The sequence below is a fragment of the Sceloporus undulatus genome, chromosome 1 (genome assembly GCF_019175285.1).
Source record: "Sceloporus undulatus isolate JIND9_A2432 ecotype Alabama chromosome 1, SceUnd_v1.1, whole genome shotgun sequence".
Lineage (NCBI taxonomy): Eukaryota > Metazoa > Chordata > Lepidosauria > Squamata > Phrynosomatidae > Sceloporus > Sceloporus undulatus.
The window spans coordinates 292,501,125-292,526,764 of NC_056522.1; the positions used below are offsets into that span (position 1 = coordinate 292,501,125).

The 25,640-nt window shown below is 40.5% G+C and overlaps 1 protein-coding gene across 1 annotated transcript in view; it reads right to left on the minus strand.

Moving 5' to 3' along the window:
- The window catches only part of PRMT3 (protein arginine methyltransferase 3), a 102,257-nt gene that overhangs the window by 56,897 nt on the left and 19,720 nt on the right, over positions 1–25,640 (minus strand). The window contains exons 8-9 of the mRNA XM_042475760.1: positions 21,323–21,444; positions 13,682–13,781 (exon numbers count right to left, since the gene is read on the minus strand). Coding sequence (XP_042331694.1) covers positions 13,682–13,781; positions 21,323–21,444 — 222 coding nt within the window. The remainder of the gene's footprint in view (positions 1–13,681; positions 13,782–21,322; positions 21,445–25,640) is intronic.

A 25,640-nucleotide genomic window follows, 5' to 3' on the forward strand; every position in this document is an offset into this window, starting at 1 on the left:
CTGTAGGGAAGAAAAGATCCCAAAACAAGTACTGAAAATTATTTCCTGCACTTAATTAGAAAAATGGAAACAGGAAATGGTTTGGGGCATTATTTTATTTTTAGATCCACCATAGTACTGGATCACGATTTTGATTCTATCCTTGCTAAGACAAGAGCAAAGCCATTCCTACGTCAGCACATCTAATTCCAATTCCACATATTGTGTACATTTTGTTTTATCGCTTATTTCTCATCACAGTAGTAGTATTAAACTGCCGATCAGACAATATCTCACTGCAGCATGATTAGAAATTCCTGGATTTGTCATCTGTGTCCTCTCGACTCACTGCCCCCCAAATCATCTGTCATTAGTAACAGCTCATACTGAGTGCAAAGTATGACAGGAATCTTTAATCCCGTAGCAATGCCTCACAAATGTAAGGATTCAAAAAGGGTAATACTGTGTCTTACTAGGGTTAGAAGCATCAGTTTTAATTCAATGAGTGATGAAGACAGGAAAACCAGTATAACCAATTGTCATCTCATTTATTTGTTTCATTTTGTATGGAAAGCCAAAATCCTGTTTGCAGCTACTATCACTTTTTCGTGCACTACACCACTTTTTTCGAGGTTGCACAGCCAGCAGACAAATTCTTCTACTTCTCCAATGTCTTACTCTTTTCCACCGCCTCTGCCACCTGCAACTCTCTTCTTTTCACTGCTAGTATACCTATACTGGTATAGTATATATAGTATATAGTATTATTATGATGGAATAAGGTATGAGTGCAATTAAGGCTGAAGCTTCTTTCTACAGCGATCACTGCTTGATATATTTTACAAGGTCATGGTTTAAAAAAAAGTATAGAGGATACACCATCCTCAGACCCAGGATGTCAGATGGCTTTCAGGCTACACCTGATAAATGCCTCACCAGGTTATGCTGGTTAGGCTAATGTAAGTACAGGCCAAACAACATCTTGACAGACACAAGTGGCCATTTCTGCCCTAGCATATGTTGTATGTTTGGTGTGTGCATGTGCCTTGCAATCATCTGTAAACTTATGGTGATCCCATGAATTCATCGGGTTTTCTTAGGAAGGAATAATCAGAGTTGGTTTGCCAGTTTTTCTCCCATATTATAACTACATATAAATAATCCCATTCAAAACAGAGCCACTACTTGAATCAATGAAAACATGTATTAAACTAGTTAAAGTAGCTACAAAACAGAGGCTGGATGGCACTGTCGGGATGCTTGATTGAGATTTCCTGCCATGGCAGGGTTTGGACTGGATGGCCCTTGCAGTCTCTTCCAACTGTATGATTCTATGAAAACGAACGCAAAGCAACAAACTGATAACAACAGCAACACGGACAGCAGGAATGGGTACTTGTAAAATTTGCATTCTGCCACCCTAAAGAAAGTCATACACATCCAAACACAAGTGTTATAATAAAAAGCCAAACTACTTGGAAGGTAAATGAAACCATGAAAAACAGTATTTACCAGGGAAAAAAAAGGGGGGGGGCACACTCCGCAGATACATACTCATATAAAACTGGCAAGCATTACACTGAATAAAGGCAAAACATTTTTTCAATAAGACAACATTAGCATCAATACCAACCGTGATAACTTGATGTCCACTGACTGTTCTCTATTCACTTTTTAATGTCCCCTTTGACCTGCACTGTTATTCTCATAACTGTAGTCCTCAGTTTACATAAATGAAGTCCGGCTCACAATGGAACTTGAACATATATAAACTCAGTTCACAGATAGTGAAACAGGTCCATGAATACAGGGGCTGTAATATACTATACTGGTGTATGAAATATTAACACAACTTCCAACTGTAAATCAAGTGTCCTCATGAAATTAAGTTTCAGAATCATTTAATTTTAACCTTCCTGGAAGGATAAAATTATGGTTAGGTAGTCGAACAATTGTTTCAAACTGGTTTGCAAAAGCTTGCAAGTTACAAACACCTGAGGAAATGTTTCATTTATGAGTCAAGTCCTGTTATATGAGCTGCGCAATTCGGCTAGTGGCATGTTAATGAGCAATTTATATCTTATATCTTATAAAAATATGCAAATTTGACAGCTAGTTTATCTTGAGTACATACTTTTATCCACTTGCCCCCTCAGGCACTAATAGTTGGCAGAGTTGCTACAAAGTTCATAATTTAGAGCTTCTGTAACTTATTTTTCTATTTATCGCCTTGCTTTGAAACGACGTCTCTTACAGTGATGCGAACCACTGCCACGCGTGCCGAAGTGGCACTTTGGGCCCTTTCTTCGGGCAGGGTGAGGGAGAGGCGGGAGAGGCATGAGCGTGCCCATTCCTACCCCTCCCTGCCTTTTCTGGCCCCCCGCTGTCTCTCAGAGACAGCTGCAAGCCAGAAAAAGGGCGCTCCGGAGAAGGGCCAGAGGAGCGCGCCTCTTCTCTCCTTCTCACATCTTCCAGCCCCCAGATGCCTCTTCAAGAGAGCTAGAGGCAGGAAAAGGGGCGGGAGAGGAGGGAGTGCACCGGTGCACCAGTGCTCCTCCTCAGGGAGCTTTGCCTGCCAGACAGCTGGAAGCAGGGAAGCTCCGCGGGGAGGGAGGCAGGGGCCTCCCCATCTCCCTCTTTCCTCCCACTTACCTTTCCCTGCGCCTCCAAGTACCCTCCCGTTAGGGCAACTTCGGAGGGCCAGGAAAGCCTGCACCATGGGGAGGGAGGCCAGGGCGCCCATCCAAGTGGCCCTGCCAAGCCCCATCCCCAGCAGCCCATCCCAGGGGACAGAAGCCCACCCCCTGGCACGCGAAACCTAACAGGTTTGCCATCACTGGTCTATTAGGTCTGTGACGGAAAACTTTGTATGTACACAACAGTACAGTGAAGAAAGTAAGGATACAATCAGTATATTTCTGTTACTCAAGGTACACCAGACCTTGTGGCAACAAACCGGTTTGTGAATAAAACAGTATACACTATGATCAACACATATTCATTAGAAATTTTCACCTCTCCTTAGCTCAAGAGGTTGCCAGACCTCTTGCTTAAGTCTTGAAAACATTCCAACTAAACTATTAATGTCGCATATTTTTATCTCATTTTGTGTGTGACAGAATCATCCATCTACTGCCTACACTTCACAGAAAAAGAGCTTCATGTGCCATGAGGTCTTCTGCTGCTTTAACCCCACCTGCTGGCTGATTTATGGAGCAAAGAAATGTGAGAAACCACCTACACTGAGTGTCATTAACCTTCTAAACCTACTGGCAGAAGTGCATCAGTTACAAATGCCTGAAGGCATAAGCAATCTATTCCAAAGCCTCTAAATGAACTGAACAATCAAGCTTGAGTACTATTATGTTCTTACTCTATTGGGAGGGAAGAAAAGTTTAGACAATGTACTAAGTTCCTGTCTTTCAACTTCATCTGTTCTTCCTCTCATACTAAACAGTCATGTTCCAGCCTAAATTCAATGGCATGTCAATATCTCATTCCAAACAAGAACTATCTGCTTTCATTAATTAGCCTTAATTAATAGGCTTTCAAGATTGTCCTTCAGCAATAGGTAAAAATCCAGACTATGGCGGGATACTGACAGCCCCTTGGGCAGCCTGCACCCGTCCCTTTCCCCGACGGATCAGGGCCTGAGCTGCCACAGCTGCCGCACCAGAAGCCCAGATCCACCACTTTTCAAGGCCTCAGGGAAGCGGCACAAAAGCCGCCTTCCCCACGGCCTGGAAAGGGGTGTCCTTGGAGCTTCATGCCCCAAGGACACCCCGACAGCGGCAGGGAAAGAGAGAAAGGGGCCGCTGACCCCTTTCTTTTGTATCACTGGTGCAGCCGTGTAAAGCTGTGCCAGTGTACAAGCAGGGAAGGACCTCCGTTTTGGAGCTCCTTCCGGGCCGCTAAAAGGGCGCCCCACGCGCCTGCAGCGGCGTGCGAGCCTCATGCCCCGCCGTTCCGTTTGGAGGCGGCATGGTTGTGACGTTGTATGGCGGCACCCATGTAGACAGGGTGCCGCCATTACCACACCGCAGTAGTACTGGCTTGGGTTGAGGGGTGTCTGTAGGATGCCCTGAAGCAACCCTAGCATATATCCAGGCCACGCGCAAAGTGCCGGTCTGGATACCCCATGATTCAACAGTTTGAGTCAACCTGAACCACATCTAGCAAAGCTTCCATATCAAGAAATTATACCCCCACCTGCCCCATTTCTAACTTCCAAGCTTACCAAAAAAAGACAACTGACTTGTATTTTCATTTTCCCACTGGTTGGTTAGTGAGCTCTCAGCCACCTTTAAGAGTAGCCTGGACTGCTTAATATTCTCCATTTGATTCCCTAGGAATATTCTTCAGAAGACATTAACTGTTCAGCTGCTTGCGGAAAAGGACTATGATAAAGACAAAGGCGACAGATATGGCATATACAAATGCTGCATGCCTAGAGCATCTATCCATACCCACCATCCACTACTGCATGCCTCTTGTTCCTTTCTCTACTCCTCCACTGCTCCTTGAAACAGAACAGCAAAAAGATACAGGTCTTCCAAGTGATAACACTTTCAAGATGTCAGATTTGTTGAATTGATTGCCTAGTCCTGTTTTAGACAGGCAATTAAAATATTTACCTCCTGGGTGTACAGGTTTAGCCCTTTGCATCAAAAATCTGCAGATGGAAAATCTGAAATTACCACAACTACTACTACTTGCACGGAGAACAAGAAGTGTTCTCAGCAAGCTTTCCAAAACCATACTACACCCAAGGGGAAAGCAAGCAGAAATAATTCTATTCTGTAGATCTCAAACTTTCTCTGTTGGGAAACTCAAATTACTACTCCCCCCCCACCCACCAGATACGATTTAAAAACAGAAAGATCTCAGTTTAATATGGTATTTCTCCTGTAAATAACTTCCTATTGTTTTAGGTGCAATACAAATGATAAGTACATCTCTTACCGTAATTATTTTGGGCAAGAGTCAAGCAAAACAAACATGGCAATATTTGGCTTTATATTGTTATAATCCGCAAAGGATTATAACTTTCTCAGGGTGTTTTAAATTCACAGTCTGTCTTGAAAATGTCCTACTTTCTCCCCTGGCTAAGCAGCGTTTTTAATAAGCTACCCACTGTGCACATAGCTAGCAGTGGATCAGTGAGCACCGACGACTCAGCACTTCCCCATTACCAAACGTCAAAATTAGATGTTCCACAATCTAATTCTGTAAACAGTAGGAGGAGTGAAAATACACTTGGGTAAACCAGTTACATTTAAACTGGATGGGAATGCAAGCTTCTTACTATAAATGAAATCATTTGTTCCCCCATTCAGCCTCAGGTGAATGACCAAACTAACCACAAAGGGGAAACTTGCAGTGCTTGGGATGCTGACTTACTCAAATCTGTAAGCCTAGAAACAGCCCTTGCCTATTATCCTGATTGCAATGGGTCCAGTTAGGAGCTCTGGTTCAGCTTCCACTGATTATTTTGTTCCTTGTGCTAGTAAGAAAAACATGGCGGGTAGCGAAGGCTTGAGCTGCATCAACTCAGCCAAGAATCACCAGATATTCAAACCTTGTGACCTTATTTCCTATCACTTGTTCTTCTTGTTGTTATACCCTCAAATCAGCTTTGATTTTTGGCCACCCTATGAATGACAGACCTCCCAGATTCATGTTATTAACAATCCTACAAGAGTCTTGAAACTTAGGGTCATAACTTCCCTGACTGATTCCATCTGTATTGCACTCTTACTCTTTTCCTACTGCTGTCTATAATTTAAAGAGTAAGACAACTAGTCAAGGGTAAAAGGAACACACAATATAACATATTATCCAGCCCTCCTGTTTTGCAATATAACACATACATTCTCATTCGTTCCCCCCCCCAAATTTATTTTTTATTTATTTAATACCCCACTTTTTCTGCAGGCAATGACCCGAAAAAGACCGCACCATTCAATGACATCCAGATTCCCCATGTTATAAAGGCCTGTGTTATTTCTATTAGGCACTGAAAAGAAGCCACTGTAAAGGGAGTGATAATAAAATTTCCACAAATTGTGAGGCAAGAAAGACACTAGAACACTCATAGGTGACTGAGCAGTCAACAAGGATTAATTCCAGTGACACTAGCTGTCACAAGAGTTTGCCAGCATACCTCTTAAGAATTTAAAAACTAGAGTAGAGTATTACGAATACAGTACATGTAAATGCAATGGACACAACTCCTTTAAAGTAAGTAATACTGCATATGAAGCATCTAATTTATGGAAACTGCACAGCATTAAGGAAACCTCTAACGTTGACCTTACACTCTTTCCAAAGCTTTGCCAAGAATGCCATGTTATAACATCATATGTCCAAGGAAATAAATCACAGAATTAGAATTATTTATTTTTATTTATTTTTTTGGGTATGTGCTAGGTTTTCTTTCTTGATGCTAGGGTTGGGCATTTGGAAGGTCAAATCTAATAAACAACAACAACACAGATGCTTCAGTGTTAGTGGAGAGCAGGGGACATTTCCCCCCACCCACTACAGAATAATATACCTAGTTGTCTAGTTCCCAAAATTTAAGATTTTATATCCTTCTATAATGATTTAAAATAATATTAGTATCTTAAAATACAAACACATGGAGAACCAGAAAAATTCCACATGATTCCTGCTCCAAGCTTAGTTCAAATGAAACAACATGTGAGATATGAGGTCTTGGTTCACAAACACAAAAAAAAGGTATCATAAAAGCATTTTACAAACCATGACAAATTTTCTTTTTTAGATTTCTCAAAAAATGAATTAACCTAGCCCTCATGGTCTTTCCATCTTCATTCCATATATGTTCATTGCTACTAAACTTTTAATGAACCTGGGGTGCAATTCCAATTGTGTCCACACACCACATGGAATGACATCTGTTAATGGAAAACATCCTGCAGTCAACAGACCCATGAAATCTATTCTGGAGGGTTTGGGTGATCCACCAGGCCGATCTGGGAGGGCAAATGAAGCTCATGGTAAGGAAGGAGAAGGGATGTGTCTGACTGTGAACAGAGATTCCATTTTGTCTCACTGGCTTTCACTCTTAGAAATGACCTAAACTATAATTATCAGGGTAGGTTAGATCAGTCTTTTCAAAATCCTTTTATTAATGTTTCTTCCTCTTCTTTTAGCCATGTTCTTTCCTCATGCCTTGTTATTAACTGAAAAAAGTTGGTATAATAACTTTCAAGGATTATTCTTCAATTATTTTTAAAGTCAACGTTGTTCTTGAAAATGCTATTCATTTAAAGCCCAAATATCCCATTAATGCTTCTGTATTACCCATACCATGAACACAAATGCCTTGGAGCTTCAAATGATGGAAACCACACCCTTCTTACTCACTCTTCACCGTCTACAGAACTTCTTAGTCCCATGCCATACACCAGAAACCCTCCCATCAACCCACTCCCTTCTCATTTCCCAACCTCACGCCAAGCGCCCCCCACCACCCCCCACCCATACTAAAGCCAGACTCACCCACACTGAGCCTTCTTGCCCCTCCAGGTACTTGCCCTGCCATAAATGACTGACATCCCAGCCATCGCACTCCACAAGAGAAGAAAATCAGCCCTGTGACAGTGAGAGACAAAAGAAGAACACATGTCATAAGCACTGCGCAGGCGCAGTGAAACCCATTTGTATGATTCGCAGAGACCACGAAGAAGAAACTGTTCCTCTTACTGAATCAAGGCATTTATTACCAATCTGTGAATGCTTTGCTCTTTGTGTGGGGCTCACTGCTCTTTGTGTGTGGTGCTCATTTCTGATGCAATTTAGAATGTAATTTCACAGGCTAGTGCATCACCTGTAGGTGTGCCATCTGGTGAGAGAATTATACCTGACATCTATTCTTGTGATACTCTAGGACTCTGCTGCTTAACCACTGAAAAGGTTCAAATATTTGGGGGAAACACTCAAAAATCCTTGCATTAGCACCTTCAAAATTAATTACAGCAAAGGGTTCAGCACCGACTTGTGAGTAGAATATCAATGTTTTAGGCGAGGAACCAAACTAATACAAATTATATATTCACATAGTTTGATGAGCTAGGGAAGGTGTTTTACTCCTTACAGAAGCATATTTACAAAGGCTGTATGAGGCACATTCCTTTGACTAGGTGGTGGAAATTGTTTTGTGCAGCAAAGAAACTGAAATCACCTCTAGCTAATGAACAAAATGTTGTTGGATCCAAGTTTATTTTTCAGTAGTACATTTTTAACCTCAAAAGCTAAACTGTCAAAAGACACAAAGGCAAAGTAAACATTCATGTTGGAGATGCTGAGATGTTAAGGGACAAGGAAGGAAAAAACTGGGAAAATTCAGAAAGGAAAAGGGTTCTTTTTCATCCCCCCTAAAAAGCTCCCCCCCCCAAAAAAAAAAAACCTGGAAAAATGCATTAAGCAATTCATGTTTGTGAATTTGACTTTTGCCAGTTTGATTATTTATGGATTATTTGCTGCCATCTCTGTTTTGTTGTTGTTAGCTGCCCTCGAGTCGACCTCAACTCATGGTGACCCTGTGGATGAGACACCTCCAAGACCCCCTGTCCTCCACTGGTTTGCTCAGGTCCTGCAAGTTCAGGGCCATGGCCTCCCTGTCTAGCCATCCGGCATGCAGACTACCTCTCTTTCAGCTGCCTTATAACTTTCCTAGCATTACTGACTTTTCTAATGAGTCATGCCTTCTCATGATGTGGCCAAAGTACAACAACCTCACTGTAGTCCTCTTGGCTTCCTGGAAGTTTGAGCTTTATTATTATTATTATTATTATTATTATTATTATTATTATTATGCTTTAGCTGTTCTAGGACTCATTTGTCTTTCTGGCTGTCCACAGTATCTCCAGCACTGTACTTCAGCACCACATCATAAATGAGCTGATTTTCTTTGTTGGCTTTCTTCACTGTCCAGTTCTCACATCCGTACATGGTGATGAGGAATACAACAGTTTGGATGATCCCAATTTTAGTATTCAGTGTTATGTCTTTGCATTTTAGGACCTTGTCTAGTTCTTTCATACCTGCTCTTCCATGGCCTAGTCTTCTTCTGTTTTCTTTAGCCTGTGCAATTTTTAATCAAGACTGAGAATGTGCAGAGAGCCTTGTAAATCACTATTAAACATGGCACAGGACAGCAGCAGAGGCAAACTCTGACAGCCCCCCTGCTCCTGCCTTGTGAAAGAAATCCACCACCTCGAAGGCATCCATAGTGAGTTGAATCTGCGGATTGTACTTTGCATGTGTGTTAAATATGGTTGGGTGGGTAGAGTTATTCACAGTTTTCCCACTTTCCACTTTCATGGAGTCCTGCATCCCTAACCCCAGCAAATATGGAGGGTTGACTATATTTTCTTTTAGAATGATGAATAAAATGTTTAAGATAAGAGGTCTACATATTTGCAGCCCCAAAATCATTTCTAAAAACAACAACATGTAAGACAAAGATAGACACAGTAGCAGATCGTTACAATCCCTGGTCCTGGTTTCCTTTACTCAGTTTTGAGAAACAAGTGTGTTGTGTCTGCTTTGCACTATGGAGAACTAGTGAAGACAAAAAACAAAAACAAAAATCCAAAATCTGTTTTATTAATGTTGATGATTTCCACTGTTTTGTTATGTTTTCCACTGTTTTCTTTGCCTGCTCTTCATACTGGCAAAACCAAAGAGGTTCCTTATAGTTCAGATGTTACTTACAGTTCAGAACTTTGTAACTTTCCATTTGTAAACAGTAACTCCGTTTGCAAATAATTTGTAATTAATTATTGTTGCTGTTGTTATAATTTAAAAATATTTGAAGTTCAATTTGTAAACTGAATATAATTTGTAATTTTGAATAACATCTAATTTCCATCTATTAAGCATGATTTAACATCAAACCAAGTTATATATAATGTATTTTATATAGATAAAGGAACAAAGTGAGTTTCAATCTGCTAATAATTCCCCCCCTTAGAAATTTTTTTCAATGACTTCAAAATATTCCAAAAAAATTAGACCTCTAGAAAGTGCAATTTACAACAGTGCAAGGATGATGTTAATGTGTTCCTCCAACTGTTATTGAACTGCAACACCAGCATGCCTCACTATATGAATCTCACGCCTTTTACAAGTAGTAAATCTCTTAAATAAGCCAGTTATTTCCTACATAATAAAAGGGGAAAAACATCATTTTACAGCAACTGTATCAAAATCTACATATGAATAGCTTGCTACTTAGGTCAAATATATCTGAACTACTTTTAACTCTGCCTTTAAAATACTGAATTTCCAGTTTTACTACTGTAGATTATATGGTAATACAAGTTTTGATTGAACATCATCACCTTGAAATCCAAACAGGTTAAGTGTGGTGTACAAATGAATCAAACAAATAGTTCTCATGCTGTTCCTGTTTCTTGACCCAGCAGATGTCACAGGAGGGAAATTTCCCTGCTATACATCTTTTAAGGATAACACAATGTGAAACAGATGGGAAAAATAAAGCAGTTTCCAACTGCTTTGAAGGTGGGGCGATTAGATGACACATGTCTCCAAAGTAGGTGGAAACCGGACTGAAGCCACACTCCAAGGCTAAAAACCAGAGCAAATAGAACCTGGGATAGTTCAACTTAGCACAAAAGATGTTAATCTTTGCTCCTGCATATAAGCAAGTGCGGGGCTGCAGCAAAGCAAAGAAAGGAAAGTGCGACAAGTCCAATGGATTTAATTACAACATACACAAACCAGACAGTCCAAAGGAGGCCATGGGGTGAAAGAATGAAGGGGGCGTGTAGTGTGGACCTTCATGACTGTGTATTGCTCACACACCAATGCTCCGATGTCCAGGTGGAGCGTTGCACATGAAACTGTGTGGCCATTCAAACGAACAGCCATCCAATGGGATGGCACCTGGGCGGACGTAGGAGGTACCTGGGGGCCACTGATGGTGTGTTTGTGCGACAGTGCACATATGGTAGGGAGGCAACAAAAAAATTACCCAGCAATATGGACTGACACTGCACCATGCAGTCAGACTGTGCACATTTGGTCTGCCTTGGGAGTGGGCTGTGCAGGCAGCAGAGGTTTGATCAACTTTGGGAAAAAGCAGGATAAAATGCTTTTTTTTTTCTCCCTTCAGTTCCAGGCCATAATTTGTCAGTCAAGATCTAGCAGCGCTATGCCAACCTCCAACCTCCTAACCCATATGAACACCTTCCTTTTCTGTCTACTTTCTTTCTTCCAATAACAGGGTATTAGTCATGCTTCCCAATACTGTAGTATCATTCTACACACAGTTCATCCTGAACTACTTTGAGTTTTCTTTGAAATCTCCACCTTTCTCTTCTTCTTTTTCTTTCAGTTCTCCTTGTATCTTGATCCATTACTGGCCCAGCATCAGCACATACATGTTTGGCCAATGCCAAGGCTAATCGTGGCTTGTATGTACAGAACTCCTTCATATTCTAAATATAGAGCTGGGACCTGGCAAAAGAAGCAACAGACAAGGTGAAAGCTGTTACTTCCAATGCATCCTGGTCTCACCTCCAAACAAACACTATAAAGGGCTCAGAGGTATTGTGGGAAAACAGAGCTGTAAATACTGCTGTAGTCGTGGGTGTCCCCCTGCCCACAACAAGCTTCTCCTGTCTGCATCAGACTAAGGGGTAGAGGCCAGGGTGGATTTGTGTTGCCAGACAATACCAGCACCCAATGGCAAAGTTGCTTTGAGAGATCACAAGGATACTTTGTTCAGGGCTGTCCTCAAAGAGGTACTGGTCTTTTAGATGGTGCTGCAGTGGTTAAATGCCTGTACTGCAGCCACTCACTCACAAACCGCAAGACTGCAAGTTCAATACCAGCAAAGGGGGCTCAAGCTTGACTCAGGCTTGCATCCTCCTGACATTGCTAAAATGAATACCCAGCTTGTTGGGGGCAATCAGCTTACACATTGTAAACCACTTAGGGAGTTCTTAAGTGCACTGATAAGCGGTATAGAAATGTACTTGCTATTGCTATGTTTTAAGATTTGACAAGAAATACAGAAACATTTCCTTGTAATGAATTTGCAATCCGTTCTTGATTACTGAAAATATAATAATTCTTCTGAAGGCAATTATTTTGTCTCTTCAAATGGGGCTGATAAAGAGAAAGGTAGTTTCAAACACAAGATGATAAAGATAGTCTAGAAAGTAGAAGAATAAGTCTGCTCATTCTCAAGAGCAGGGTTTTTCACTCAGAGAACCCTGGAACTCAAGGGTTTCATTAGAGTTCACTAGGGGTTCCACAAGAGATAATGACTGGAAAAAATACTATTTTTAAAGCTGTAGATGTAAAAAAAAAATTCAAGATTTCTCTGAGACATGTAATTTTTTTTGCAGGAGTTCCTGCAACTATTTCAAGGGTTCCTGAGGGTAAGAAAGTTGAGAAAAGCTTTTCTAGATTAGTGTGCTTTTCTTGCCATCTGCCGTCTCTCATTCTTGTAGGAACACCTAAAGAATCCAGACATAAAAAAAATGTGGCAAAGTACTTCATCCCAAGTATATTTACACACTAAATTATTTCCCTCTACAGGGGAAAAAAAGAATGTTCTCGAAAACTAGCAACACCACAGTGCATAACTGCTCTCATTTCACAGTTAACTACTGAATGTAAAATTACTCTAATTACTGTAAAACATCATTACCTCTTAAAATTCTGTACCTCAAGGGAACAGAAGCACAATTCTGCCTACATACAACGCAATCTTGTTCACAAAGCATGCTCGCTTAGATATATAGCACATCTCTGTAGCAACACAATACCCAAGACAAATTTCTCAGCTTCCAGCTGGCGACAAATATGCAAACAAGCGAATACATGGACATGTAAAAGACACAGAGTTTCTTAGATCTTTTAAATCCTACTTGCTGGCAAGTGTACTTAAACTGTGTAATACTTGTATTACCTTAAATGCAAGATTGAAATTTTACTATTGCTACTGTATTTTAATTAATGCAATTTCATATCTGTCTTCCCATTTCCAAACAAGTAACAGCTGTGATGGCAAGATACTCGCCTTCAGAGAACTAAAGGAAAAAGGTATTTGAGTGATTAAAGTGCATACATGTTTATTGTCAGTTTTCCAATATAGACACTTAACAGTGTAATCATATGTGCACATGTCAGTTTTACTTAGCTTCATGGGACATTGTCCCAAATAGATGCACACAGGATTTCAACCTGAGAAGTTAATGCTGTACATGTTCTCAGAAGAGATAACACTAGTAGAGTGTCAACAATATATGCTTCAATATAAACTCTTCTTCTCATTGTGAAGAATTTACCAGATTGCTAGGGAAATCTAGAATCTGATTTTGCATGTGATCTCACACATTCCTATCTTCTTGACATCTTTATTATACATATTTTGCATCAGGCTCTTGGGATAATTCTACAGGTCAAATCTAAACACATGAATAAACAATTTATTTGTCAGCCACTCAGATCTTTTTGTTATGTAAGGTGATGTAGAAATATTTTAATAAATCCATTAATAAATAAAAATCTTGATTTTTCCTTCCCATGCATATGAAACAGTTTTAATATAATGACAGAGCTCACAAATTTCATATCATGTTCTTTTGATAAAAGTCTGGTTCATTTTCATTAATACATCAAGTATTTATGCCCTTACCATCCATTCAGATATGACTACATCCACTTTTTCAACAGGCAAATCAACTTCTTCAATTCTTCCTTTGACCAGCGAAATAGTATCTTCAAGTCCATTGAGCCTGCAAAACACAGTGGTAAGGAGGTATTATGCACATCTTAGGTATGGGTTACACTTAGGTATTCCAATACAGGTTCAGTCCCCCTTTCTCCAAAATGCTTGGGAACAGAAGCATTTTGGATTTCTTATTTGGGAGAGGGGGAGGTTAGAATACATGTATTTGCATAAAAGTACATAATGAGATTTCTTGGATATGGGACCAGGGACGTAGCCAAGGGGGGGGGGTTCTTGGGGTCCAGACCCCCCCTTCCATTAGAAAAATGAATGGTGTGTGCTGCTGCGCTGCCGCACTCAAGCCCCATTATAATGGTGGCACTTAGTCTGGACCCCCCACCTTCCTAAAATCCTAGGTACATCCCTGATGGGACCCAAGTCTAAACACAAAATTCATGTATGTTTCATGCACACCTTATACATATAGCCAGAAGATAATTTTATACAATATTATAAAACAATTTTGTACAGGAAACAAACTTTGTGTAACTGAACCATCAGAAGGTAAAAATGTCACTATCTCAGCCACTCAAGTGGATAATTTTGGGTTCTGGATATTTTGGATTTTGGAATTCCAAATAAAGGAAACCCGTTAGTACAGTATCATTAATGAAATATTTCATACCATGAGTACTTCATGAGACTAGTTTGACACTATATATAGCTTTGCCACTACAGCCTGGAGATGGGGTAAATGATATGTGGAAGGAGTGCTAGCAGCATAAAGTTCTGTGCAATCAAGACAACTAGGAGCAGTGTTTAGTTACTTTTGGGGACTATAATTACTACCAGTTGGGTGATTCTAGGCACCATAGTCCAAAACACTAACTATTACATGCTCTGAATTTACAAGTTCCATCCCCAAGTGACAACTGCATTAATCCCTGAATAGCTGTTTTTAAAGAAAGCTTGTAGCATGACATTCAAGGTATTTATTTTATAAATGTAAATAAAAGAAAATCAAGCAGACTGGTATTTATAAATGTTCAGATATCATGATCTCATATTTTTGCTTTCTCACTGGATTTCCATTTTGCACAGCATACCAATTACAGGCTTGCTAAAATGGTCACATACATGCCAGTCCAAGATTACTGTTCCCTAAGAAACGTTCATTTTTATTAATGCACCATCGATTCACAGAACCATAATGATATAGTAGTTCAAGCACTGGACTACAATTCTGGAGACCAGGGCCTGAATCACTGGTCAGCCATGGAAACCCACTGGCTCTCCTTCAGGAAGTCACACTCTCTCAGCCTCAGAGGAAAATAAAGGTAAAAATTCTCTGAACAAATTTTGTCAAGATAATCCTGTGATATGTTTATCTTAGTAAGTAAGAAATTACTTGGATGCACACAACAACAATAAATGTTTGTGCTATGTGTAGTTATGTGATTAAAAACAAACATTTTTAAGATGACTGCCAAACCTTCAGAATTTAGGGGGATGTCTTGCCACTTTATCTGTTTTTTTCTTGTGATAATACTCAAGTCATACAACGCATAACTTCCAACAAAACTATTTTGTGATAACAACACATCATTTAATGAATTTTTTTGTCAAGTTAGTAAATGTTTTCCTCACATAACACAACTATGGCTGAAAGAAATAATTTATTCAGTAGCGCTTCTCATGACACTCTCCTGTGTTATTAACTGCATTATTTTGGCTCAAAGACAACCTATCTTTCCATTAAAAAAAAAAAAAATCCAGCACTTCCATTTAATATACAAACCTGAGATCAAGTTTTAATGGCATTTACTTTCTCTGAAGCACACCAAATCAATCTTTGTTTCATGTGCCATTATAATGACAGCTAATGTTAGAGAGGACAGAGTAATTATTCACACTGCTGGAATTTATTTCTCTACCACAGTTGTTATCTGTGCCCTTTCTTCAACATTTGCTATTCCTACAATCTCCCTACATCTGACTTCCAACATAACCCAGTAATCTCATTAAAATTTTAATATCTCAGAGGACAATCAGTATTGCAAAAGCAAGATATGGGTGAAAAGCTTCATGAACTCACCAGTTCCATATTTAACAAGAGGGATGTTCTGATAATACTTAGAATTACTTACCACTCAGAATTATTTAGCAACCAAGAATACTTAGAAGTACTAGCACTCTTCAAAAAATATCAAGGAATGAAATGATCTGAACATGGTGGCTAGCTCAAATAAACACAGTGAACATTACCAAAGGTGAACAAAAATAAATTCTCCACTAAGAATCCTAGGGCATCTGAACTTGTATAAATAAGCACTGGTGGCACATGTGAATAGAACAACATATGCTATATGGTTATTTATAGCATAGCATGCATATATAATTGTCTGCTAGAAGAAACATTTGGGAACCCAACGCTTCATAAGGCAGGATGGGAAACAGAACTTTCCCTTTCAATTGATAGTAAGACCTGGGAAAATATATGGACTCATTTACCATTTAAAACTAGGTCCATTGCTATTAAAGAGAATACTATCAATCACTGGGGTGAGGTACCATCAATGGTACCTCACCCCAGTCAAATTGGCTCGTATGTCTACCAATGCTAATCCAAAATGTTGGAGGGGTTGTGAAGGTAGGGGAACCTTTGTACCTATGTGGCTGGATTGTCCCTTAGTGCATGAGTATTGGACAGAAATTTTACAACTGATCTCCAAGATCACTAAACAAAGTATACAATTATTCCCACTCCTGCTCCTGTTCTCCATTTTTATGAATGAAAATAAAGCCCAACAGCATAAAGAACTTATTACTTTGCTTCTGGCTGTTGCCAGGCTTAAGATAGCCAAGAACTGGAAAACTGGAAAGCTGAATATTGCAGGATGGTGGACTAGACTCTGGGACTTGTGGTTAATAGAGAAAATGGCAGATAATAACAGCAGAGTGAGAGGCTTACACTCTGGATTGACCTTTCATAAGATTTGGCACCCATTTGTTGAACATATCCAGCATGATTTTGTCTCTAGACACCCCCCAGTTTTAGCTACCATAAATTTTAATGGAAAGATGTCTTTCAGGATCCCTGAACACACCTTTTATCTATAATTTTAATTAAAAAAATGAATAGCACAGCATATGGGAAGAAGCACCATTCTTAAGCAGCCGTTGTGTGGTAGCCAACCTAACAAACAGCAATCCTCAAACTCACACAAAATGCCATAGAATAAAAGGCCAAAAAAAAAAAAAAAACCAAACCCTAAGGAGTTATTATGTAGCTTGGATAAAAAAATAATATGGCTTGAAAGTTTTCATATTCTGTGTCACCGTTGTATTTTTAAAACCAAGCCGGTTCAACGAGATAAGACATCTTGTAGTTCTCAAGGACCATATTAGGAGCTAACAATGCTTGGAAGCCAGTTCTATTTGAATTGTCATCTTCATATCCAGGAGTTAAGTATGTGTGTGTATTTTCTCCAGCCTATCTACCTATGCAGGAAACCTGTTTAAATGGTACTATTTACCACAGAGGATAAAGTCATGCAGCCATGCCATTTCCAGGTTTAACATGTACTATTTTTGTATGAAGGTCAAATTTGGGAGGTTATAAGGCCCAAAGGATTTTGCTCTTCCTTTTTAGCTCTCTTCCTTTTCACCTCTCATGTTATGCAATGCTCCAAAACTGTTGTGTAAGACTGGTTGTTCCGTAAGTCACCCAGTTCCCATTATAGCGAAGAATTTCCTTTACTCTTAATGAAGGAATTTAAAAAAATAATCAATTCAACAGTTTCCTAATGCAACAGCTGTAGTGCAAACACAAATGAAACCAAGGTCTCTAGCAAGTGCTGTTTTGTGACAGAATTACAATTGTTTCGGGTTCTAAAAATTATGATGCTGATATCATGACACTGATTATTCTGGCTGTAAACAACTTGATATTTTGATGGCATATGTTATCAATATATTCCATTACAGCTTTATATTTGAGGAATTTCTCAGGACCTCCAAAATACTGATAGAAAAAATATGAAAGAGGATGTTGAAATCTAATTGCTGTTTCACCACACAACAGCTGCTTATGAAAGGCAGCTAGTCTTACTACTTTAAGCGTAAATTATCATACTGTTTTCTGGCCAATGTTTATTCAAAAGAGGTTGTGTGACATCACCAAGCTCATCCAGTTGGTTTCCACAGCTGAGTGGAAATTTCAACTCCGGTTTCTCCAAGTCCAAGCACTCAAACAACTGCAACACACCTGCACTGTTTGCTTATTCCCACTAACAATAAAGACTAGAAATTTGTGAACAGTGTTCAGTGATCTGGATCCACTGAATGGTTGCCTTTGATTTATCAGTGACTTGAAACAAAGGCTTTAATGACAGTACAGAAAAGGAACTAACAATATTGTTCTAAAAAAAGACAGGAAAGACACAAAGGACAATTAGTACTACCTTATACATACTCTAAAATGGGTCAAATTCAGTAAGCACAGAAAAGTAGAGGACAATGATGTCTCACGAAGTATGTAGAGATCTTGTAGCACCTTTGAGACTAACTGAAAGAAAGAAGTTGGCAGCATGAGCTTTTGTAAACTTCAGTCTACTTTCTCACATGCATTTGATGGAGTGGAAACCAGGAACAGACATATATACTGTATATGCTATTGTTATGTGAGAATGTCAATTCAAATTCAAAATCCTTTCTGTTTGGAAATGAAGTAACAATTCCAGTTTTAACAATGGTCACTAGTAACAAAGGCATTGGGAACTAAACACTTTGTTTCCATACACAACGGCTAGTTCCCAATGCCTTTGTTCACTAATGAATATTGTTAAAACTAGACTTGCTACTTCATTATCATACACAAAGAATTATAATCATAGAGTTGGAAGAGACCACAAGGGCCATCCAGTCCAACCCCCGGCCATGCAGGAAATCACAATTATAGCATCCCCGACAGATGGCCATCCAGCCTCTGATTAAAAACCTCCAAGGAAGGAGACTTCACTACACTCTGAGGAAGAGTGTTCCACTGTCGAACAATCCTTACTGTCAGGAAGTTCCTAGTATTGTTGAGGTGGAATCTCTTTTCCTGTAGTTTGCATTCATTGTTCTGGGTCCTGTTTTCTGGAGCAGCAGAAAACATGCTTGCTCCCTCCTCAATATGACATCCCTTCAAATATTTAAACAGGGCTATTATATCACCTCTTAACCTTCTCTTCTCCAGGCTAAACATCTCCAGCTCCCTAAGTCATTCCTCATAGGGCATGGTTTCCAGACCCTTCACTATTTTAGTTGCCCTCCTTTGGACACGATCCAGTTTCTTAATATCCTTTTTGAATTGTGGTGTCCAGTACTGGACACAATATTCCAGGTGGGGTCTGACCAAAGCAGAATAGAGTGGCACTATTACTTCCCTTGATCTAGACACTATACTTTTATTGATGCAGCCTAAAATTGCATTGGCCTTTTTAGCTGCCGCATCGCACTGTTGATTTATGTTCAACTTGTAGTCTACTTGGACTCCTAGATCCCTTTCACACGTAGTTTCATTCAGCCAGTTATCCCCCATCCTATATCTGTGCATTTCATTTTACCGCCCTAAGTGCAGTATCTTACATTTTTCCCTGTTGAAGTTCATTTTGAATCCGAATTGACATGCTCACCAGTAGTGTCACTGGGGGTGTGGGGGTGCAGAGTGCACCAGGTGACACCCAGGGAGGGATGACGCTCAGTTGGAGCCCCCCGCCCCTCCCCACCCCTCCTTGCCATGGTTCAGTTTTCCTTAGGAGAACCAGGCTGCAGCAAGGAGCTGGGCCAAGTGCGCGTGCGCACGCCTCTCCTTGCCACAGCAAGTAGGGGCAGGGGGCACACATGCTTGGCCCAATTCCTTATTGCGGCTTGGTTTGCCTTGGAAGAAAAGGGCCACAACAAGGATCTAGGCTGAGTGCACAAGTGAGTGTACCCTGCCCAAGGAAAACTGAGCAGCAGCAAGGGGGAGAACTGGGCCACGGCAAGGAAGGTTGGGAGGTGAGCACACAGCTTGCCTAGCTCCTTGCCACAACTCCATTCTCCCACAGAAAACCAAGCAATGACAAAGAGGGGTAGGGCCACTTCCTCATGGAAGCCCGGCCCTTCCGGTTGGAAGCTCCACCCCTGCCCTTCCTGGTTACCCCACCACCCCCCACCCCATTCCAGATGACACTATAGCCTGGGAGACCACTCATTCTCGTATACCAATGGCATATATATGTCTGTCCCTGGTTTCCACTCCACCAAATGTATCTGAGGAAGTAGACTTAAGTCTACGAAAGCTCATGCTCCAACTTCTTTCTTTCAGTTAGTTTCAAAGGTGCTATAAGTTCTCTCTACATACTGATTCCACAGAATAACATGGCTCTATATTTAAATTCTATCACTCATGAAGAACACTGAAGAATCCTTTAATGGAAACACTGTTGCAGTATACATCCCCAAAATATATTAAATGAGCAACACAACACAATAAAACATCATTATTCTAAGATTGTCCTACAAATGTTCAAGCGACAGCATACATCTGTGTGAGGTACAAATCCACAACAATCCATACTTCCTGATTCTAGGATGATTTGTATAGCAAAATCACCAGCCCTGTATCTCATGTTGAGTAGAGACATACAACAATGGGACAAGAAACCAAGGAGACGCTCTGGGTCAAGAGTATTGACCAAAACTCAGTTTGTTGTTGTTGTGTGCCTTCAAGTCATTTCTGACTTACGGCAACTTATCCAGATATTTTCTGAGGCTGAAAGTGTGGGACTTGCCCAAAGCTACCCAATGGGTTTCTATGGCTGAGCAGAGAATCAAACCCTGATCTCAAGTTGGAGTCCATGCTGACTCAATTGTTGGCCTTAAATCTTGATTTCAGTTCTTATAATAGGGGGAGCTACTGAAATCTAAAAAAACCTGTGACTTACATTCATACCTATGAGATGCTGAGTCCATGCAGTGCACCACAGGCAAACTGTGAGATATTTGTATCTTTCATCCTGCTCAGATTTCAACACTGCATTTTGCCAAGTATTTAGAAAGAATACATTTTACAAACTAATTGTGGTGTGCCTTAAGCTTCTTACACATAAGTGAATTGAAACTGCAGTGGATCTGTTAGTAATAAAAACTAGTTATTTTAAAAGAATAATGAAATCTGCAGGGGCTTAACAAAACATACACAACATGAAGACTGAGGGTGGGCATCCCTTTTTCTAAACCAGGAAGTGAACACTAAGTGCCTTTCTATATTAAAACACACCTCTTCTGGGCCTAAAATGGCTCAAAGTATCCTACACCCTAGAAGGTATTAGGGGACAATTTTAAAAATATATATATTTGAAGGGTGTGCAGCATCCCAAGGTCTCTCAAAAAGCTAATGTGACTCCTTAGCCTTCCAAAGTTGCCCACCTGGACAATACAGGTTGTAGAATATAAGTTATAGTGCATATAAGTTCTTCCTATCTCTGCCAATCTAAGGTGAGCACTATGCATAATCATAGGCATTCAGTGCTTACTCCCGCTACTGTTACAACTTTAAAACGATCTATGACAATCTCCTACCTAACAATGTCCATAGCCTGATAGATAATTTCAGACTGGTCCACCCCTATCACCTTTCTTGCACCTGCTTTGGCAGCAAACATGGAGAGGATTCCAGTTCCACAACCAACATCTAGGACAACCTAACAAAACAAAACAAAAAAAAATTGAGCAGTTATAATAGCAAATTTAGCTGATGCAATGTAATGTTACAACTGAACCCTCAACCATCTTATAAAAATCAATGTAAATCTTTCCCAGAAAAAAAGGAGCAAGGAAACATAATGCAAAAATTCTAAAGTGGACCAAGTATACATCTTACAAGTCTATATATATACACACACAGCTCTTGAAATGTCAAATGAAGGGATGATTGAGGAGGGAGCAAGCTTGTTTTCTGCAGGTCCAGAGAACAGGACCCAGAGCAATGGATGCAAGCTGCAGGAAAAGAGATTCCACTTAAACATTAGGAGGAACTTCCTGACAGTAAGGGCTGTTCGACAGTGGAACACACTCCCTCGGAGAATGGTGGTGTCTCCTTCTTTGGAGGTCTTTAAGCAGAGGCTGGATGGCCATCTGTCAGGTATGCTTTGATTGGGATTTCCTGCATGGCAGGGGGTTGGACTGGATGGCCCTTGTGGTCTCTTCCAAATCTACGATTCTATGATTAATATTTTTTTCAATGTTCTGAAATCTATCCTGAAAACATTGAGGTTATTATTAGCTCAGGGCCAAAGGGTTGGGGAAATCCTGACAAAAGTCAGTATGTGCTTCTGAAACCAATCAGCAACTGTACAAAATCTACAGTCAGAATTCTTCAGGATTCCTGTTTTGTCACTGTCCTGATTTTCTGAGGGAGTACCCCGTGGCACCATCCAAAGATTACTGCACTGCCTAGGAAGAAGCAGCTGCCACCATCCAGACTCACACTCCATCAGCACTGAACAGGATTTGGGCCAATGTCATCTGTGTTATTAGCCCCTTCCCTTCATTCTATCTGAGAGCTTGCCTACCACTTACTAAACTGCCTCGTCTTGCATCCAGAGGCTTTTGCATAGTCTTATAGACTTAAAGATATAATTTTTGGCTGCTGAGCTGTGCTGTGACACAATTTATGGACATTTGGACTTTGACTACAACCCAGCAAGGGCAACTGCACTGCTAGGATAATACAATAAACCTTATTCCTTGAGTCCTACGACAAATTGAAGCCTTGTAGGCCAAACTGATAATCTACTAATGAATCAATGTCACTGAACATGCACATTGCTGTTCTTTTGGAGCTTCAGGTTGTTTCCAACTTATGGTGATCTTTCATGATATTTTCTTGATGAGCCTTGGTATTGCCTCTTGTGGCTGGGAGAGTATAATTTGCCCAAGGTCACCAACGGGTTTCCATGGATGAGCTAGAATTTGAACACTGGTCTCCCAATGTCTTAGTCCAAGACTCAGACCATTACATCACACTGGCACACAAACACTTTTTATTTGCAACCCCTACATATAATTATTTATGTAAAGGTAAGGTGATAAGTATGAAGAAAGGTGGGGGGGAGGCCAAAAAACTGGAAACAAGGGTTCAAGCATACGGCAATTATTCAGACTGGTAACATCTAATGGAAGACTCTCATTTTAGTCCATTGGTATTATTTATGTTTCTGTAATTAAATGCCTATCAGCTTTTTACATTATGGATCTTTCAGTGATTTTTCTTTGCATTGCGGGAATTTGTTTCAAGTGCAAGCATAACATAGCAAAGTCTGTAACTGGACTTTTTTTTAAATCCACAAGAAGAAAAGCAAAGAGAGAAAAATAAGTTGGCTTAGTGACAATAGCATACTTTTAAGTGTAGACTTACAATCTGAAAAAGGACTGAAAAATCTGCTAGTACCTAAACATTTACATTAGTTATTATGACTACTGCATTCATAAATGTCCCAGCTGGTTTAGTTCTCTGACAGTGTATTTGTTTTATGTTTTTCTCACACCACTATAAATACATATAAATAGGACTGCTGTCTCTTGCTGTTTGAGGTTACAGATTCCCAGCAAGCACTTCTGCATCAAGTATCATAATGTAAAACTGTATTTCTAACTTGATAACATCACCACGCAAAAGTCAAATAAACCCTTTCACTCAACCATCTGTTATGTAAGGTCAACACAACTATATGTGAAAAGTGGAAGAAATGGCATGGATTACTTCTACTGTGCTCAAGGATGAACAGAAAAGACAAAATAGAGTGTATGTTTGAGACTGCATAACAAAATGACTGGTAGCAATACAATTAGCTCAGGGCTATAATTCACTGTAGCCCTGGGCCACAGCTCAGTGGTTGAAAACACATTCTGCATGGAGAAGACATCGGGTTCAATCCATGACACCTCCAAACAAGTGTAGGTGCTCCTGGTCAGCCCTAAGGCAGATCAGAGAATAGGGATTCAGCCTGTGCTGGATGGTGTTACACTCCCCTTAAAATCTCAGGCTTGCAGTCTGGGCATGCTCCTGGCCTCCACTCTGAGCCTGGATGTCCAGGTTTCAGCAGTAGCCAGGAGTGCATTTGTCAGGGATGATGGGAGTTGTAGCTCTTCACCTCTGGCTCTAACTCACCACCTTGTTATGCAGCGGAGCTGACCAGCTTTGGTCAGTGGTTAATGCTTTTCTTCCAAAGCAGCAGAGTTTCAGAGAATAGGCTGAAGACCCTGACAAACTCTCCAAGTCTTCTCACTCTTCTTCCTCAGAAGTCTTCAAACTTCTCCAGGATCCTGCTGGCTCTTGTATCTTCACTCAAGACACCAGACAACTCAGTAGTCTTATATAAAAGATCTACTTTATTCTACTATATACAAATACTATATGCCCTCACAATCTCTACAATCTCCAATATCTCCAAAACACTCCAATCTACTCCAACTACCCAATTACTCCAAAAAATACATAGGCAAACATAGCAATTATTATAGCCATTGTTAAACACCACCCACTTAGTCAGTTTCCACCCAGTGGGCGTGTACATTCATTTGATTGGTTCACATAGTTCAACCCATACTTAACAATTTCATCATTTCACCTTGTACACTTAATGAATCTCAGGTGTTTCCAATTGTACACTCTATAATTCTGTCCTTGGCATTCAAGCCTTCTAAATTACATTAGCTTTTTCACCTGTGTGGCTTCTTAATTGCTCTTGCTTAGTCACTGTGACTCTCACATACATGTTTTATTTATTTATGCTGAGGGAGAGAGAAGGCTGGCCCAGTTCCATCAGGGGCTAGCCTGAAGAAGGAGGCTCCTCCCTCCCTAACTGTCATCTTTCGGCCTCTGAGGGAGAGAGTAGGCTGGCCCAGTTCCATCAGGGGCTAGCCTGAAGAAAGAGGCTCCTCCCTCCCTAACTGTCATCGTTCGGCCTCTGAGGGAGAGAAAAGGCTAGCCTGAAGAAGAAGAGCCCTCCCTCCGGTCCATCTGCCTTGGTCCAGGCCTCAGAGGGAGAGAAGAATGCTGGACCTGATTCCCTCCCCCCCTCACCATTCCCTTCTCCTTTTGTGTCATGTCTTTTAGATTGTAAGCCTGTGGGCAGGGAACTGTCTGTTATCCCCTCTATTGTAAACCGCTCGGATTCCCAGTGATTGGGCGGTATATAAATAAAACCTATTATTATTATTATTATTGTTATTGTTATTGTTATTATTTCTCTTACTGTATGTCCCATGTTGCACTTTCCTTAACAGCATTTGCACAGCTAAAACTTGTGCTCCAGCTGCGTCCATTTCTTGAAATGCCAGATCTGGCTATGGTGATACATGCCTTGATTACATCCTGTTTGGACTACTACAATGCACTCTATGTAGGGCTGCCTTTGTGAAAGTGTTCAGAAATTTCAGTGAGTTCATAATGCTGCAGCCAGAACACTGACTGGAGCCAGTTACAGGGAGCATATAACTTCCTTGTTGGAACAACTTCACTGGCTACCGGTTGGTTTCCAGGCACAACTCAAAGTGCTGGTCATGATCTATAAAGCCCTATACGGCTTAGGTGCAAATTATTTGAAGAACTGTATCTCCCCATATGAACCTGCCAGAACACTATGATCGTCGGGGGAAGGCTTTCTCTTGATCCCATCACCATCCCAGACTCACTTGGTGAGGACATAAGAGAAAGGCTTTTCAGTGGCTGCTCCCACTCTTTGGAACTCCCTTCCACATGAGGTTAGGCTGGCCCCCTCCCTGCTGGCCTTTTAATGGCAGGCCAAGACACTTTTAATTAAGCAAGTATTCAAAATATAAGCATGCCACAGTGGTTTTTATACTGAGCATGTGCATTACTTTTTAACTTCCGTTA